The following is a 16,732-nucleotide window of genomic DNA, read 5'->3' on the forward strand; positions in this document are numbered from 1 at the left end:
AGCTAGCATAGGTTTCTACTAAATGGAATATGCTGTTTACAAGCTTAGACACATAAACACAATATTCCAAAAACCCCAAAATACACAGCGATTATTACGTAGTCATGAGCTCTCTTATTTGCTGCTGCAACAAAACAGTTTTCCTCACGGGATTAATAAAGTATTTCTATTCTACTCTATTGATTAGTTCACTGTATTTTCATGTGCCTTAAAATATAGGCCTAAATGGATTACGCTCTTTCTAAAAGGCATATGCCAAATAGATTGAAAGTCATCAGTGTTTCAAAAAATGCTCTAACCTATTCTGTGCACACGTAGTTTCTGAGCTCCAGCCTGTGATCGGTTTTTCATGGGTTGATTTTTAACAGTTTGCTGAGCAGTGATGCATGGCTGGTTAGTAATGCTGCTAGCATGTTCTGTCTGAAAAACATCAAGACAGATATGTATTAGCCATTACAACGATGTTTTAATACTGCATTATGATGTATTGGTTATATCTTGTGTGTGTCATTTTTAGAAATAAAAAAATTGCACAATGCACATCTGTTTCTTCTAGATTACAGGACAATGACAAGCTCGAAAAAGGTTTTAAAAGAATTCTTGCTTTCAATTAGATTTTGGTAATTTATGTATTTGAAGAAAATGTTTAGAAAGTGTAATACAACTGCTATACCTTCAACTAACGCTACCAAAAATACAATCATGCAGATGAGGTAAACAATAATAAAATAAACAATTCATAAGAAAATGATCAGGACATTGAATGCAACACAATAAGATGATAAGTAAGTACATGTAACATGAAAAACAGCAACATCTGGGAAATGAAGGTGAAGTGACTTGGATTGTGTGTGTGTGTGTGTGTGTGTGTGTGTGTGTTTGTGTGTGTATGTGCGTGTGTGCACTGCAAGAGAACACAGCAGGGATAATGCTAAATTAATCAATACTGCCTAAAAGACACGAGAAACTTCTCTTGGCTAATTTTATCTGTTTACTTGTTAAAACCCACTGGCACAGTTTCTAAAAAGAATCTGACATTTACCGCACTGTTAAAAGAAACTATTTGATTTAACTTAATAAAAGCTAGTGTGCGACTGCCTTATACTGTATTTTTAAGTTGGCAGAATTTGAGAATACCAGTTCATTATGTCACATGCAAAATTGCCTCAGCTCTTTTTCTCAAAATCATTCAACTTAAAAGTTTATGCTAGGGGATTTTTTTTTACCCCTCCTTGAGCTACCATCTTATCGTGGTGGAGGGGTTTGCGTGTCTAAATTATCCTAGGAGCTCCGTTGTCGGGGGCTTAATGCCCCTGGTAGGGTCACCCTTTGCAAACAGGTCCTAGGGGAGGTACCAGACAAAGCGTAGCTCACCAGACCCCTTTCTCTCGCCCAGACGCAGGTCAGCGAGCGTGGGCTCCAGAACCAGTCTTCTCGAGAGGGTTTGGACTCTCTTCCACTCTGGAGTTGCCAATCGTGAGAGGTGCTTGGCAGGGGTGGCAATACTTATTGCCCCCCGGCTCAGTGCCTGTATGTTGGCGTTTACCCTGGTGGACGAGAGGGTAGCCTTCCTCCGCCTTCAGGTGGGGGAACAGATCCTGACTGTTGTTTGTGCCTATGGTCCAAACGGCAGCTCAGAGTATCCACCCTTTTTGGAGTCCTTAGAGGGGGTGCTGGAGAGTGCTCCTTCTGGGGACTCCCTCATTCTGCTGGGGGACTTCAACATTCACATTGGCAGCGACAGTGAGACCTGGAGGGGCGTGATCGGCAGGAATGCCCCCCCCCCCCGATCTGAGTGGTGTTTTGTTATTGGACTTCTGTGCTCACAGATTGTCTTTAATGAACACCATGTTCAGGCATAAGGGTGTCCATATGCGCACCAGGACACCCTAGGCCGCAGGTTGATGATTGACTTTGTAGTTGTGTCGTTGAACTTGTGGCCGCATGTCTTGTACACTCGGTGGAGGACAGGGGCGGAGCTGTCAACCGATCACCACCTGGTGGTGAGTTGACTCCGATGGTGGGGGAGGAAGCCGGTCAGACCTGGCAAACCCAAACGCATTGTGAGGGTCTGCTGGGAACGTCTGGCAGAGTCTCCCTTCACAAGCAGCTTCAATTCCCACCTCCAGGAGAGCTTTGACCATGTCCCGGGGGAGGCGGGGGACATTGAGCCCCAAGTGGACCATGTTCCGTGCCTCCGTTGTTGAGGCGGCCGATCGGTGCTGTGGCCATAAGGTGGTTGGTGCCTGTTGTGACGGCAACACCCAAACCCATTGGTGGACACCGGTGGTGAGGGGTGCCGTCAAGCTGAAGAAGGAGTCCTATCAGGCCTTATTGGCCTGTGGGACTCTGGAGGAAGTAGACAGGTACCGTCAGGCCAAGCGAAGCGCAGCTATGGTGGTCGCCGAGGCGAAAACCCAGGTGTGGGAGGAGTTCAGTAAGACCATGGAGAATGACTTCTGGACGGCTTCGAAGAGGTTCTGGACCACCATCCGGCATCTCAGGAGGGGGAAGCAGTGCTCTGTCAACAGTGTGTATGGTGGGGATCTTGCACTGCTGACCTCGACTTGGGACATTGTGGATTGGTGGAAGGAATACTTCAAAGACCTCCTCAATCCCACCGACACGCCTTCCGGGGAGGAAGCAGGGCCTGGGGACTCGGGGGTTGGCTCTCCCATCTCTGGGGCTGAGGTTGCCGAGGTGGTCTAAAAGCTCCTCGTTGGCAGGGCCCCAGGGGTGGATGAGATCCACCCATGGTTCTTTAAGGCCCTGGATGTTGTGGGGCTCTCATGGTTGACATGACTTTGCAACATTGCTAGACATTGGGGGCAGTGCCTCTTTTGTGGCAGCCCGGGGTGGTGGTCCCTCTTTTTACAAAGGGCGACCAGAGGGTGTGTTCCAACTATATGGGGATCACAAGGTCTATTCAGGGGCACTGGAGAGGAGTGTCCGTCAGATAGTCGAACACGGATTCAGGAGGAGCAATGCGGTTTGCTTCCTGGTCGTGGAACTGTGGACCTGCTCTGGACCCTTGGCAGGGTCCTTGAGGGTGCATGGGAGTTTGCCCAACCAGTCCACATGTGCTTTGTGAACATGGAGAAGGCATTCGACCGTGTCCCTTCTTTTCACAGTCCACAAATTGTTGCCCAGTATAAGGAAAAGAATAAGTTTGAGGAGCATTTAAAAAATGCATGAATATTATAAAATCAAATTCAGATAATGTTTAGAGTAATTATAATGATTGGATTATCAAATTTCAGGGCTAAAGAAATACTACTTCATGGTCCATTGATCCCAGTGACCATAATTTCATCCATCCATCCATCTATCCTTCCATCTTTCCTTCCTTCCATCCATTCATCTGTCTATCCATCCATCCAGGCCGGGCGAGGGGAGCAACAGGCTGAGCAAAGCACTCCAGATGTGTCTCTCTTCAGCAATGTTTTCTAGCTCCTCCTTTTCTCAAGTACTGTACTTAAGTATAAATCTATTACCATTAAAAAGTACGAAGAAAAAGGGTATATTTTCAATGGTTAGAATTAAAGGAAGGAGGCACATGGTAAGGTGTAGAAAAATCTAAATAAATACATTACATTTAGACGGGAAGCGAACACCAGACTCCCAGACCCTAAAGTCCAGACCCTATATTTTGAAACTTCTGCATCGGCCTACAGAAAAACCTTAATGACGCATTTTACACATTTTTATAACTGTTGATTTATCTCTTCACTATTCTATTAAGGAAAACAAGATGCAGAATGTAGCAGCAGACCTAGTTAATATCGGCCATATAAAGTAGTAGGAATGGTATTGATAAATTATGTGAAATCAGTAACACATTTCTCAGCCTAGATGACTAAACACATAAATCAAGGTATGCTGCTGAGTTTATGTTATAATGAGCAAATTTCTAATATCGGCTGAGAAGGCATTCAGACAGAGAAGGACTTGGTTTTATTATTTCTTATGTCATTCTAAGCATGTGAAAATGCAATGCATTATGCATTAGAGTAGGGTGTGCACACAAATACGGGACATATTACATCCCATATTGATTCACAAAGAGAAAGTATACCTTCTTTTTCAATATGAGATGATCCAGTATTAAATGGAATAGGTGGCAACCTATCCCCCTCTGCAGGTAGGCGATGGAATTGTATCATTGATTACTGAAACAATCCTTCTTTGTTCTGGGTGCATGTTCACAATGTTGTTGAAGTCAAAAATTTAGCTTAGGCTGGTTGATAGTTACAAATATCTGTTGTATGTTACAGACGATACAGCACAACAGGTACTAGAGCTCTGCCAGGACATTTTAGAAAATGCAGGGTTGGAGTTCCTGTACAGAGAACAGGACCTCCAACAATGTGTTGGGCGGAGAATGGGCCCCTACAAGTGCTCTAGATTGCCACCTTAAAAATATGCACATCATCAAAGAAACACTAATGTTATATTAAATGGTAGCATTCAGTAAAAGCATTAAAAACACTGGCTGGTACAGTGAATAACATTTATCATTGTGTTACAATAAAATGTTCTGCTGAGAAACCTTGGCATTAACGTGGTTCCCACCTGATACGCTTCACACACTCAAACATCATTGCAGACCAAGTCCCCCCCTTGCCCTCATGGCAAAGGCACTTCCTGATGGCAGTGCCCCGCACCCCTACCAGGACAATGCACCCTGCCACACCATATTAACTGCTAAGGAATAGCCTGAGAAACATGACAAAGCGCTCAAGGTGTCGACCTGGCCTCCAAATTCCCAAGATCCCAATCAGATTGAGCATCTGTGGGGCACGGTGGCACCCTAGACGTACCCCTGATAGACAGTCTAGTCTCCTTGGATCTTAGTTGACTCTGACTGGTCAAAGCATGAGCAGGACCTCTGGGGCTGTCCTATGGTGTCTGGCACCAGCGCATTGGCATCAGATCCTTTGAATCTTATGGGTTACAAGTACAAGCTTTTTTCTGTTTATTTTGAAAAACTCAAAATGCATTTTACATGCATAAATTGACACGTGGTCCCTGAGCATCCAAAACTGATACTTGAGGGGTACCTAGATGTCGTATGCCACGTTTCCACCAAAAGCTTTCAGTATAGTACCTTTAGAACCTAAAGTAACACCTACAGAAATGTACCTGAACCCTAGAATGGTTTAGCACAAGCATCACCAACTGGCGGACCGCCGTCCAGATCCGGACCAGAACTTCGTCCTATCCAGACCCGTGGCCAAGTTGTAATGAATGAAATGTAAGAATGAGAACAATATTTTTTAAGGAGTAGTGCTGGGCAATTAATCTAAAAATAATCGAAACCGACATTCAGAAGCTCTAACCAACATAATCTTACACATGTTGGGTCACATGTCTGACAGCCAGCTCATCTGTCATGTAAAAAAGTGAATGACTTTGACTTTAGAACAGCTGAGTGTGTGACAGCCACAGCATTTCATTATCGCGGATCAAACAGCTGATGGTCCGACAGCAGCGCAGTGAGACAAACAGAGCATAGCATAGCTCAGAGCACCAAAGTGTCTGAAACAGACAAATTTGGTGGAAAGTGCCATCTATACACTACTCTTTGTTAGTTTCAGGTTTAATCAGACTTTGGATGAATTATTTAGAAACACCAGGACGCATCGCTCTGTGTCTCATTCAGCCGCTTGTGCTAAGCTCTCTTTATTATTACCAGGGGCAGATGTAATGTTTTGGGGGCCTGGGGCCACAAGCACATGACCTTATTTTCACCCTTTCTCTAACTGGGAATGTTGGCAGGCTGTTGGCAGCTATAGGAGAAGTAGGCCTACTCAAAAGTTTTTAATTCCTGAGTAAAATGATTAATAGCACAGAAGATTCACAGAAGTTGAAGTCAGAATCCTGCAGTCAGGAGAGGTTGGCCTATTATCAGCACAATGTGCTTAAATTTACCTGAAGTTTGTTTAAAATTGAGATTTTTTTTTAGATAAAATAAATAATAATAAATCATATGTTTATTACACTCCAAAACACCATAGTCAAATGAAACTATGTCAGTGAACTATGAGGGCAATAAACAAACCTAAAAAAAAAAGCAAAAGCAAAGCATAAAAGCAAATCATTCATTAATCATAATCGAGGTAAAAATGTACAATTAATCGTGATTCTGATTTTAGGTATGAGGTTCGGACCTTTGCTGGGAGGAAATTTTAGCAACTGGACCCCTTTGAATTTTAGTTGAATACCCCTGGTGTAGAATTTCCACCGCAGACAGTACTCTTAAATGCCAGTGGCATTTATGTTACTCACTGCGCTGTCTTGCTCTCACTGTATTTCCTCTTCACCAGTGATACAGACCTGCAGTCTGCACATCCATTATCATCCACAAAACGGGGTTGCATGCAGAAATTTTCAGAACAACAACAAAAAACAGGCTGGAGTGAGACTCTCTCTTGATGGGATCTCTAAAAATAGAGGGTTTGTGCAGCGCACCAGAATGACGCTCCTCCATGTTTTTTTTCCAAGTGAGGAAACAGGATATATGCAATTCACATAATCTAGTTGGGATTCATATATATATATATATATATATGTATGTATGTATGTATATGTATATATATATATATATATATATATATGTATGTATGTATGTATATGTATATATATAATGCTTAAAGATCCAGACGTCCTCCAAGAGAGACAATACAAACTAATTAAATGTTCAAAGTTGTCATCTTGAAATTTAAGGTGTGTTGCGTCTTTGACTTCTTGCATTGAGTAACATGCAAGAAAATGTTCACCATTAAAAGCAGCCTCTAACTGCAGGCAGTTAGCACAGTGAATTAACTCGTTTTTGTTTTTTTCTCAGTGTATAGCTGCTAACTGTCAACTAATAAAGCTGAATAGGCTGTAAAACCTTCTTTTTATTTTATAGTTATAGTTGACTAGTGTATGTAAGCCTACCATGCCCCAGTATAAACAGTAGTTACATAATCTTCAGAACCTGCTACAACCCAAACCTGACGGTTCTCTACTTACCAATCAACAGACTGCAGTGTTTCTAGCTCCATCTTTTGGTATCAGATCAGTGTGCTAGGTACCTCAACAGAGGTTGATAAAAAATGGGGATGGAAAGGAACAGATCTATTGGTACCATGAACAACTTTTCCCAATGGAAATTTTAAAATAACCTTTCTAATGTATACCTAACTGAACTCAACTGGACCGCTTGGTTAATGAAGCCAATGAAACATTGCATCAATAACAACATGAGGTGTGGTTTTTAATACTGTTATAAACACAGGTGCTCCTCTTTCTAATAGACCCATTGTATGTAGTGCACAGCATGCACCACCAGAGCTCAGTCTCCGGTCTCTACTGGTGGAACAGGTAGCTAAGCTGAAAGACACAGGGACACCTAGTGGTGGAGGGAGAAAATACAGGACTTTTAACAGCCGGTGGCCAGCAGGCAGAGAGAGACTGTGGGGAATAACAGCAAGTGTTTTTCCATCTAACTTGGTAAATTAAGAATTAAAACCAAACCAGACTTGGTGATTGTTGGAACAGTAGACTTACTAATTACATTAGTAGCAACAGTAACCAAGATGGTTTGTGTGAGTTTTATTTTGTTTCTGTCGAGTTTGAATGATCTGTGTTTTATGATGAGTTAACAAGGCAACTAAGCCTTATCAGTCTTCAGTAACCCGAGAGAAAGTTGAATTCAAAAGGTGTACAGTTGTATTTCTTTGTTTAATAGGGAAAATGGGGTGAGAATATTACTTTTATATGCATTATTTATATATGACACTTATACCACTATACATTGCATACCCCAATGAAATCTCAGGAAGGTATGAAGGTATAAAACATTGGATACACAAAATTTTGTTTGTCATTGTTGTCCATACACCATTAACATTAACATTAACAACACATTAATGAACTTAACCATTACACTGAGTGACATGTTTCTGAATTTACGTGAACATGGCAATACCATATGCACCATCTTTCTAAATACTCACTTGACCACCATGTATTCTACCACTGAAAATATTCCCAAACAGACAGAAATTGCAGTGAAGCTGAAAAATAGAGGCCTTTTCACAGCAGACATTTTAACTTGTCATATTGGAAAAATAACATTAAGCATCTTTTACTTTATCTTCATCTCCTCCTGTATGACTAATAGAGCTCAAGTTAAGGACATTTACAAAGGACACTGGCTTTAATTTAAAAAAAAAATACATTCAGCATTTTAGTGATCGTATGTTATGCTACCATTTTCATATTAATGTCAATAAATTCCATAATCAAATAAGACCAGAAATTACAAGGCATTTGTGCATCTCTCAGTAGGCCTTTTTTTCATGAAGACTTTATGATGTCACGATATAAAAAGAACAGCTATATGATATGATCAGATCAGTGATGGCTGAATTCCATTTAGCTGCTTCAGTTTTAGGGTATTGGTATTGTGCACACTGGCTCACTGTCACACTGTCAAGGCTTACCGGGACTCAAAGCCATCGTTAAAGAAAAACTAAACCCCTAAACCACCTTTTCAGTGAAAAGCAATATATATGGGTATATAGTTGTGTTGTTGATTGATTTCGGTCAAATTTGTGACATATGCATGCAAAGTTTTAAATTCTACATATTGTGAATAAATGTGCATGGTGATTGCCCTCTAATGGTTAAAACCAGCTATTGCAATTGAACTTTGCCATTGGTTGATCCTGGTCACAGGAGCCTGTCTGTTGCCCTCCCATCACTGCTCTCTCACCAAGTGATTGCTTTCTGCATGGAGGTGCTGTGGATCGAGAGGCAGTGCGACTGGGTGACTGGGCATGTCTTAGCCCCTCTCCCAGCCCTGCCCATTTGTGAGACTTTTTCACATTCCAATGAGGAGGCACTCAAGACCCAAAAGTGGGGGTTTTAATTACTCTTTAAAATTAATTTTTATTTTTTTAAATTTTGACCTTTCTCAAAGGGTACCAATTGAATATGAAGATGCCCCTTAATATATTTAGTGTATGTGTATATAGAATATGAACAAATAGCTTAATCTTTCTTTGTCTGAAAAATTAATTCATGCTGATCTCAAATAACTATAAAAATGGATTAGGTACCAGCACCAAGAAAGAGAGCAGCAACCATATGCATATGTGCTCATCAGTGTGCCACTGATATATGCTCCAACTCGAGAGGGGCATGATTAGGCTGTATGTTGACCCCTGAGCCCACGGTAAGACTTGGCACAAGGTCAGCTCTGAATTCTTTCACTGTAACAGAGAAACACCCACAGATCCTCTTCACACAAGCCGGCCCAGAGCTGCATGCCCAGCTTCATGTGCTGAGTAAGTACTGAGAGAACGGAGGTGAGGAGCTGAGGCGGGAACCCTTCCAAAAGGACGCAGAGTTCTCTGATCACGGCAGGACGCGGCGTCATCTTTTCTCTCTGTCTCTCAGGTAACGACAAAGGGAGGTGGGGGGAGATGATGTGATGTGTGCACAGCTCTAGAGACATGAGGGTCTCTGTAAAGGTCTGTATGGGGCTACATACACAGAAAGTTGAAGAAATTGTGCCAGTCAGCACAGGACAGACAACCTCTGTGGAGCAGCCATCTTCTGCACTCGCTGTCAATCCTTTCAGCTGATTTATCTGCTATTTGGCATGAAAGGTTAAATACAAATCCTCTGATGATTCTGCAGAAAAGCAGTATCCTGTTTCATTTGGTTTTCATTTCAAGCTGAGACGTCATTCCAGTTAGACGACCTCTTCATGTCTCTCTGATTAGAGTCTTGTGATTAGCAGAGCATTAACTGCATTTATTATGTATTTTATTGTATTTTTCTATTTGGAAAATAAAATATAATGTACACATATATCAAAAGTGTCTGGTCATGGGTTAGATGTCATGTTGGCCTCAGAGTCAAAGATGCAAATTGTATTACTGCATGTCAGTGGTTCCACTCTGGTCCAGGACCTTTGTTGCCTGTCGTAACCAATTTAAATTTTGTTGACAAAGACACAGCGTTGGTGAACCAAAAATAAATCTCTCACCAGAGCAAAGTCAAGTTGACCTGGTGAGAGATCTATTTTTCCATTGTTGTTGCAAGTTGTGAGCTGTAGATCAGAAGTTACAACGCAGCCATTTGTGTCTGTCTGTGGATGGTGCAGCTGTTGAATGCATTTGTGGAGCTGGCTGCAGCGGAGGCTGTTAGCTCTGCTTGTTACCCGGTGAACCACAGCAGCCCAGTTTAAATAGAAAAAAAACCATCTTGACTAAAAGTTATGACTAGAAGTTGACTAAAATGTAATGCATTTTCAGTGACTAGAACGTTTTAAGCTTTCATCGATAAAAACTAAATTTAAACTTTGAAGGATAAAAATGACTAAAATGTGACTAAACAAGTAAAGATTTTCATCTCAAGACTAAGACTAAATCTAAAATAGCTGCCAAAATGAACACTGACTGTTAAATCCCCATGCCTCTTGTCTATATCTCTTTTTTTTAAACTATCCGTGGGTATATCCTGAAACATGTCCAGGCGTGTCTAACAGTTGAGCATCCTGAGCAGGTGATAGCACACTACAGTCTCTTCTCCACCAAGCAGTCAGATTCAGTTCAGCTCAGTTTGTTACGCATTACAACAGTTATTTTTGCATTCCCGTTGTCAATGGTTGTGAATGGTACCAACTGTTGAGGTACCCAGCACACTGCTCCAATACCAAAAGGTGGAGCTAGAAACACTGTAATTTGTTGATGGTCAAGAAAGATAGCTGTATCGCAGATACTGAAGCAGCATGGTAGCATTTTCCAAACTCTCTTGGTTTTTTGGCAGTATTTTCCATGCTGCCTGCAGCCTTCTCTTAAACAAATCCTGCCTCTCTCTTCTAATAAAACAGCAACATATTGAGAAGAAAAAACAATAAACATCTGATGTCCTCCATTGTGTCTGTTGTGGAGATATTACAATCTGGTAACAACAACTCCTGCATTTAAGAGTTCAGTCAACAGTACAAATGCAAAACGGAATTCGGATTAGGTTCATGTCTTTACAGGCCATATACAGGTGCTAAGAGAACTTACAGTGTTTGGTGGAATTGCAAATGATTTTACTTGGACTTGGGTGGGATGAGTTGACCTCACTTTTCTACTTATCCGACCACTCAAAGCACTTTCACACGAGTCATATTCACACACATATATATTCTGGTGACTTGAGGCTACCATACAAAGTGCCATCTACTACTCCATTTCTAAACATTCCCACTCAGATGGAATAGCAATTCAAGCAATTTGGGGTTCAATATCTTGCCCAATAATACTTCAACATGTTGACTGGATGAGCTGGGGATCGAACCACCAGCCTTCCAATTAGTGGACGACCTGCTCTACCTCCTAAGTAACAGCTGCCTCAAAAAATCCTTTTTCCAGTCCAGTGTAGCAGCCAAATTATATGATTATGCCATTGTTGAAGATATGAACACTATGTCGACAACAGGTTTGATTTTCACATAAAAATAATGTCATTGTTCTACCATCTGAATTTCTTTTTTGGCTGTAGACCAGTTCATCTCCTGCTCACTCTGTCATTCAAGTCTTTTTTAACGTCGCAACATCAAAATAAACATACAACATTCATAAACTGAGATGCTAGCTGATCACTTGATTGATCACGGATGTTTTGGGATGGCCAACTGAAACCCCAGAAAACTATAACTAATACCCAATAACAGGAGATACATCATGTGCAACTGCAATTGCAAACAATTTTTGTCCCCTAAAAGCCCAAAGCAATGAGCTTCAAATGACCTTACAGTCCCAAACCCAAAGCTGTTCAGTTTACATGATCAAAAAACAAGAAGTCACTGCATTTGTTTGAGTTTTGCTTGAAAAGGACTTTGGGTTAAAAAGTTAATCTATTATCAAAAATTTGCAGATTCATTTGACTAATTCATGAACTCTATAATGTGGTTTCGACACCACATTATAGAAACTAATATCATAAATGTGAAAATAGGTCTGACAAACCATAGACTCAGATAATGAGTCACACATTAAATTGTTTGGATTGGATTTACTGTCCAGTAATCATCCACTGTCTTCTAACCTTTATTAAGAATTTACAGTGCATAGTAAAAGTGGCATTATTGTTTAATTGTAAATAAATAAATAATTTATCCCACAAGTACCATTAGGCACTCAAAATGAACTCCAAATCTGTACCTATTTGACAACATTTTGTCTTTTATACCTCTATTCTAGCTCAGCTGCTACTCTGAGTTTTAAACATTCACATGTAAATGCCTCTGTACTGTCATTGTAAAAATAACATCTCAGGTGTTCCTACCATGAATTAAAAGGCTAAAATGACTGGAAGTATTTCAACTAACATATTATTGTGAATTACTTAGTCATAGGATGTAACACAAATGAATATGGCTGCTAATGTATTCAATAAAAATTAATAATTAAAACACTTGGAAATGTCAACAAAGCCTCTTAGGATATTATCAGAGATGTAAATACATGTTAGCAAGGTCAAAGTCTGACAAACCTCACCAACTAAATAACGCCATCCATATATTTGTGACTTAAACCGGCCAAATGCAAAGTTCCATCAGCAGAAATGGATTCTCATTGACTGATTTACATCTCGAGAGCCCACCTGAGCATCACTAAGGCAGAGGGCAGAGAGAGCAGAGTGGCAGGGTGGCAAAGCATGATGGGAATGTGGGGCAAAAAAACAAACCTGAGAATGTTTTTGTGACGGAACTGACCTTATGTATTCCTAACAGACACCATTTATAAATCCATGGAAATGAAAGCAGTCTGCATTCTGTGTAAGTTTGGCCTTTACTGCTGTAAAGGTTCTAGTGTCCTCTACATGATTCACTGTCACCTCCAACTGAGCAGGTCAGTTCAGGTGCTCTAAAATCTGTGCACAAACACCAAAGAAGCACAGGGTTCCTGCCACCTGTGAACCTCGCTGTCAAAGACACTACAACAGGATAACCTTGAGAATGTAATTCAGGATGTCCCCGAGCAGAGTAATGAAATGAAGCTGAGTGATGACATCTCTCTGACTTTCACCTATTCTACTATTATATTTTACTGCCACCACACCCACTGTTACCCTGTCATGTACCCTCCTCCCTGACTCACCTGCTATGCCTCTCTGACCTCCCCATCCATCCCTCCCTCTCTCCATCATTATGTTTCACTCACCTGTTCTATCTTGGCCAGCCATTCTTTATTGCGGGCCAGCTCAGCCATAAAGGCCTGGTGCTTCAGCCACTTCCTGTGTAGCTTTTGAGCCTCATCCCGCGCCGTGTCTCGGGCCATAAGCATCTTCTCTTCCACCCGCTGTCCCAATCACTCAGTTAGGGGAGACAAAAATAGCCACCATCAGGAGCTCAACACTCGAGCCAGCCCTTCTTCCCCCCTTTCCCACAGGACGTCCTGCCTGCCTCCCTACGCAAGAGCCAACCGCTCTGCAGGGGCCTAGGTACCTGTGCTGTTACCACCCACCCCAACCCCCACCAGACAACCTTTTCTGGAGGAAAAAAAACCCTAGATAAGCACCTCAACAGCAGTGGTAGCAATGGAAGTACTCAAGCCCTTCCTTTGGGTCGCCCCTGGGTCCTCATGCCCTACTGCCTCATGGGTCTTGCGGTCCTGATGCTGCAGTGCCTGCTAGCAAGTCTCGGAGAAGGCAAAAACAAGCAGCCAAATAGAGGAAATGCGCCAATGACAACAGTGGAAAAGAATGGCACACACATCCAAGATTCCTGACGGGTTGTGGGTTATCTTCTAGCTCCAAATGTCGATTACAATCCAGCCATCAGTGAGGATGTAGATGTAGCATAGCCACAGAAGAATCTTTCAGCCGGGGCAAACCTGACCATCCAGCACTCGCTAGTCCCAGTCAATCTGTAGTCCGGTCTAATGATGCTGTATACAGGAGGAGGAGGAAGAGTTGAAGTGGGAGGAGCAGGGTGAATGGGATGCAGAGGCAGTGCAGAGGAGGCCGGAGAACATAAGCTATCTGCTCTTTAAATGCATCGTTCCCTCCACTGCAAAGGTGCATACGTAGGCTGGTGTGAGATAGCACACTATATTCTCTCCTCAGTTCCCCTTCCTCGTGTCCCCGAACAGCTCAGCCGCGGTTGGTGCATGCTGCTGCAGTCCTTGCCTCTCAGCTACGCTCCCGTGTGTGTGCTTGCGTGAGTGTATGTGTGTGTGTGTATGTGTGTGTGTGTGTGTGTGTGTGTGTGTGTGTGTGTGCAATCACAATCAGCACTGCAGTGCCGGAGCAGAGAAGGAGAGAGAGAGGGAGGGAGGAAGGGAGAGAGAGCAAGAAGGAGGGGAGAGAGGGGGGAGACAGCAAAAGGAGAGGGGGAGAGGGAGACGGGGAGAGGAAATGGAGAAAGGGGGAGCGCCACAGCAAAAAAAGAAGGGGAGAGCAAGTCAAAAGAGGGAAAAGATGGTGTTTGTGGTAGTGAGGGGGTTAGTGAAACAGAGAAAGGAAGAGAGAGCCTGCGTCATCCCTCAGTGTCACCAGGGACATTTCTCTGCACTAGAAATGACTGCACTCAGAGCAGGAGCAGGATTTGGGAAGGAGGGGGGGAGGTGTCGTTTTAAAACAGCTGAATGAGAGTGAAGAAGGATGCGTGCACACATGGTCCACAGTGCAGCTGACTGATTCAGATCACTGTTCCCCCTCCCTCTGTAAAGAGACCTACATGTGATTCTCCTGCTGCAAATATGTCATTTGGGTACAGAGGGTGCACACATTTGACTGTGTGATTTGGCTAATACTGCTCTCCTACATCTGAATTATAGATAAATAAGACAATTTTCAAAAAATGTTTTCTGTTAAGCTCTAATTTTTAGTTTGCAGTGGTCCTCCAGCATTGCACTTTAAAAAAGAAAACATATCCTTAAAAATGCCAAATTTTATCTAATTGAACCATTGCAGCATCCAGAGTTGACTACAGTTTCATGAGCGCAGTTAGGTGGAGCACGACCTTAAAGTGCCAAGTGTTGTAGTACAAGTGTGTAGTGTTTATAAGTATAGTTCAGAATTTCAAAGATTGTCTGCATTTTCTTGAACCAAAACATCTACATTTTTGGTTTGTAGAAATCAATTAGAATTCATCAGACGCAGTTTGACCCAATAAATTATAAATATATACATTAATAATACTAATACTACTGCTACTAATAATAATATGTTTTGAAGGATCAGGACCTTTGACAGTTTACATCACCTGCATGAAAGATAACTTACAGACAATCAGCCAGATGCTCATTTAGTTATGTACAAATCTCTGCCTGGCCACGCTCTGCTTTGCAAGACTGTCACCCCCTATCGGTCAATTGCATAAACATTTAATGTCTACCAAAGCTGGTGCCATTCTCATTCTGAAGTCGTCAAATACTACTGCTTTGTCAGTGCTTTTGGCATATAAGATCCCAACGCCAAAAGCCGCCTTACAAACCAGTCCTGGTGTAATGATAAGCCAGCGGACGGTTGTATGGTACCTACTGCATCTTCATGATACACAGCAGGATGCAATCAGGTTTAGACACTGACAGTAACAATGTAGGCCTAATATAAGTAGCATGAAGGAGGGTGTGCATAAGGTGGGTGCGAGGTGTGGTGGATGGGCCCAACAAACCCTAGATTTTCATGTGAGAGTCCAGTGTTTGCTTCCTCTCTGAATATGACGTTTCTTTTTGTATTTTTATACCTTACTGCATGCCTCCTTCCCTCAATCCATTGCAGTGTTGGTTCCCATATGCTTTTGTTGCCTAAACGGAACCACATGTAGAGTAATTCCACTAGAAGTTGTAAAAAATGTGTTTTCAAAAGCTTTCAAAATGGTTGAAAATCTATCCAGGCGTGCCTAAATAATTTTTGAGGCTTTTTGTGAGGCACATTGAGCTGGACTTGCGTTTTGAAATGACCTATTGCTTAGCCCCGCCCCCTCAGCTCACACGGACAAACAGCGCTGCTTAAACAAAATATGGTGACTGTCAGTGTCACGTTAGGGGACAGAAGCTACTTATTTCACACAGAAGCCATCGAAAGTGTTAGCATTAGCCAGCCTTTGCTTTCTTTGTAACATTACAGCCGAGCTGCCAAATCGCACACATTGACAGTGAGACACGCGCCCGCCCCCCTTCACACACTCTCACGCCACACCCCCTTTTTCTTACGCCATCAAATCCAAAACAAAAAAAAAGTTTTAGGAAGTGTTGAAGAGGGCTGGTCAAGTCACCAGCAGTATTGTTTGGACTTCCTTCAGAATTATACAGAATGAGAGTTCTCAGGGCAGATCTGCCTATCAAATCTGCTAGTAGAGTTGGGAACCGAAACTCATTTCCAAAGAACGAGTAGCTACTTAATGCCAAGTACCGGGTACCTGTGGGAAAAAAATCTGTTCTGCTTATCGGTTCCTAAATGTGACATAAAAATTAATGAATGCAAACAAAGGCTATATATATCTGCAAGGCCGTAGCTCATTTGGCTACCTTCCTGGACCTTTTCTCAGCTGTCATTAGGACCTGTTACTTCATGCATCAACACTACAACAAGCTGTAGAGCCAGTGTGCATGACCAGTGTGTCACAGCCATACTGCAAACCCTCCAAAATTCACGGGAATTTCCTGTTTCATGCAGCCCTCTCTTGGTGTCCTCCCGGCGTCACATTTCTACCGTATTTCTCCCGATTTAG

General features: G+C 42.2%; 1 protein-coding gene across 1 annotated transcript in view; it reads right to left on the reverse strand.

Annotated features, from left to right (window-relative positions):
• The window catches only part of sptbn4a (spectrin, beta, non-erythrocytic 4a), a 52,082-nt gene extending 37,772 nt beyond the window's left edge, over positions 1-14,310 (reverse strand). The window contains exon 1 of the mRNA XM_042498655.2: positions 13,218-14,310. Coding sequence (XP_042354589.2) covers positions 13,218-13,340 — 123 coding nt within the window. The 5' untranslated portion in view covers positions 13,341-14,310. The remainder of the gene's footprint in view (positions 1-13,217) is intronic.
• Between the last annotated feature and the right edge of the window lie 2,422 nt (positions 14,311-16,732).

This window comes from Plectropomus leopardus, chromosome 15 (assembly GCF_026936395.1).
Source record: "Plectropomus leopardus strain MGB_pleo_1.0 chromosome 15, ASM2693639v1, whole genome shotgun sequence".
NCBI lineage: Eukaryota > Metazoa > Chordata > Actinopteri > Perciformes > Serranidae > Plectropomus > Plectropomus leopardus.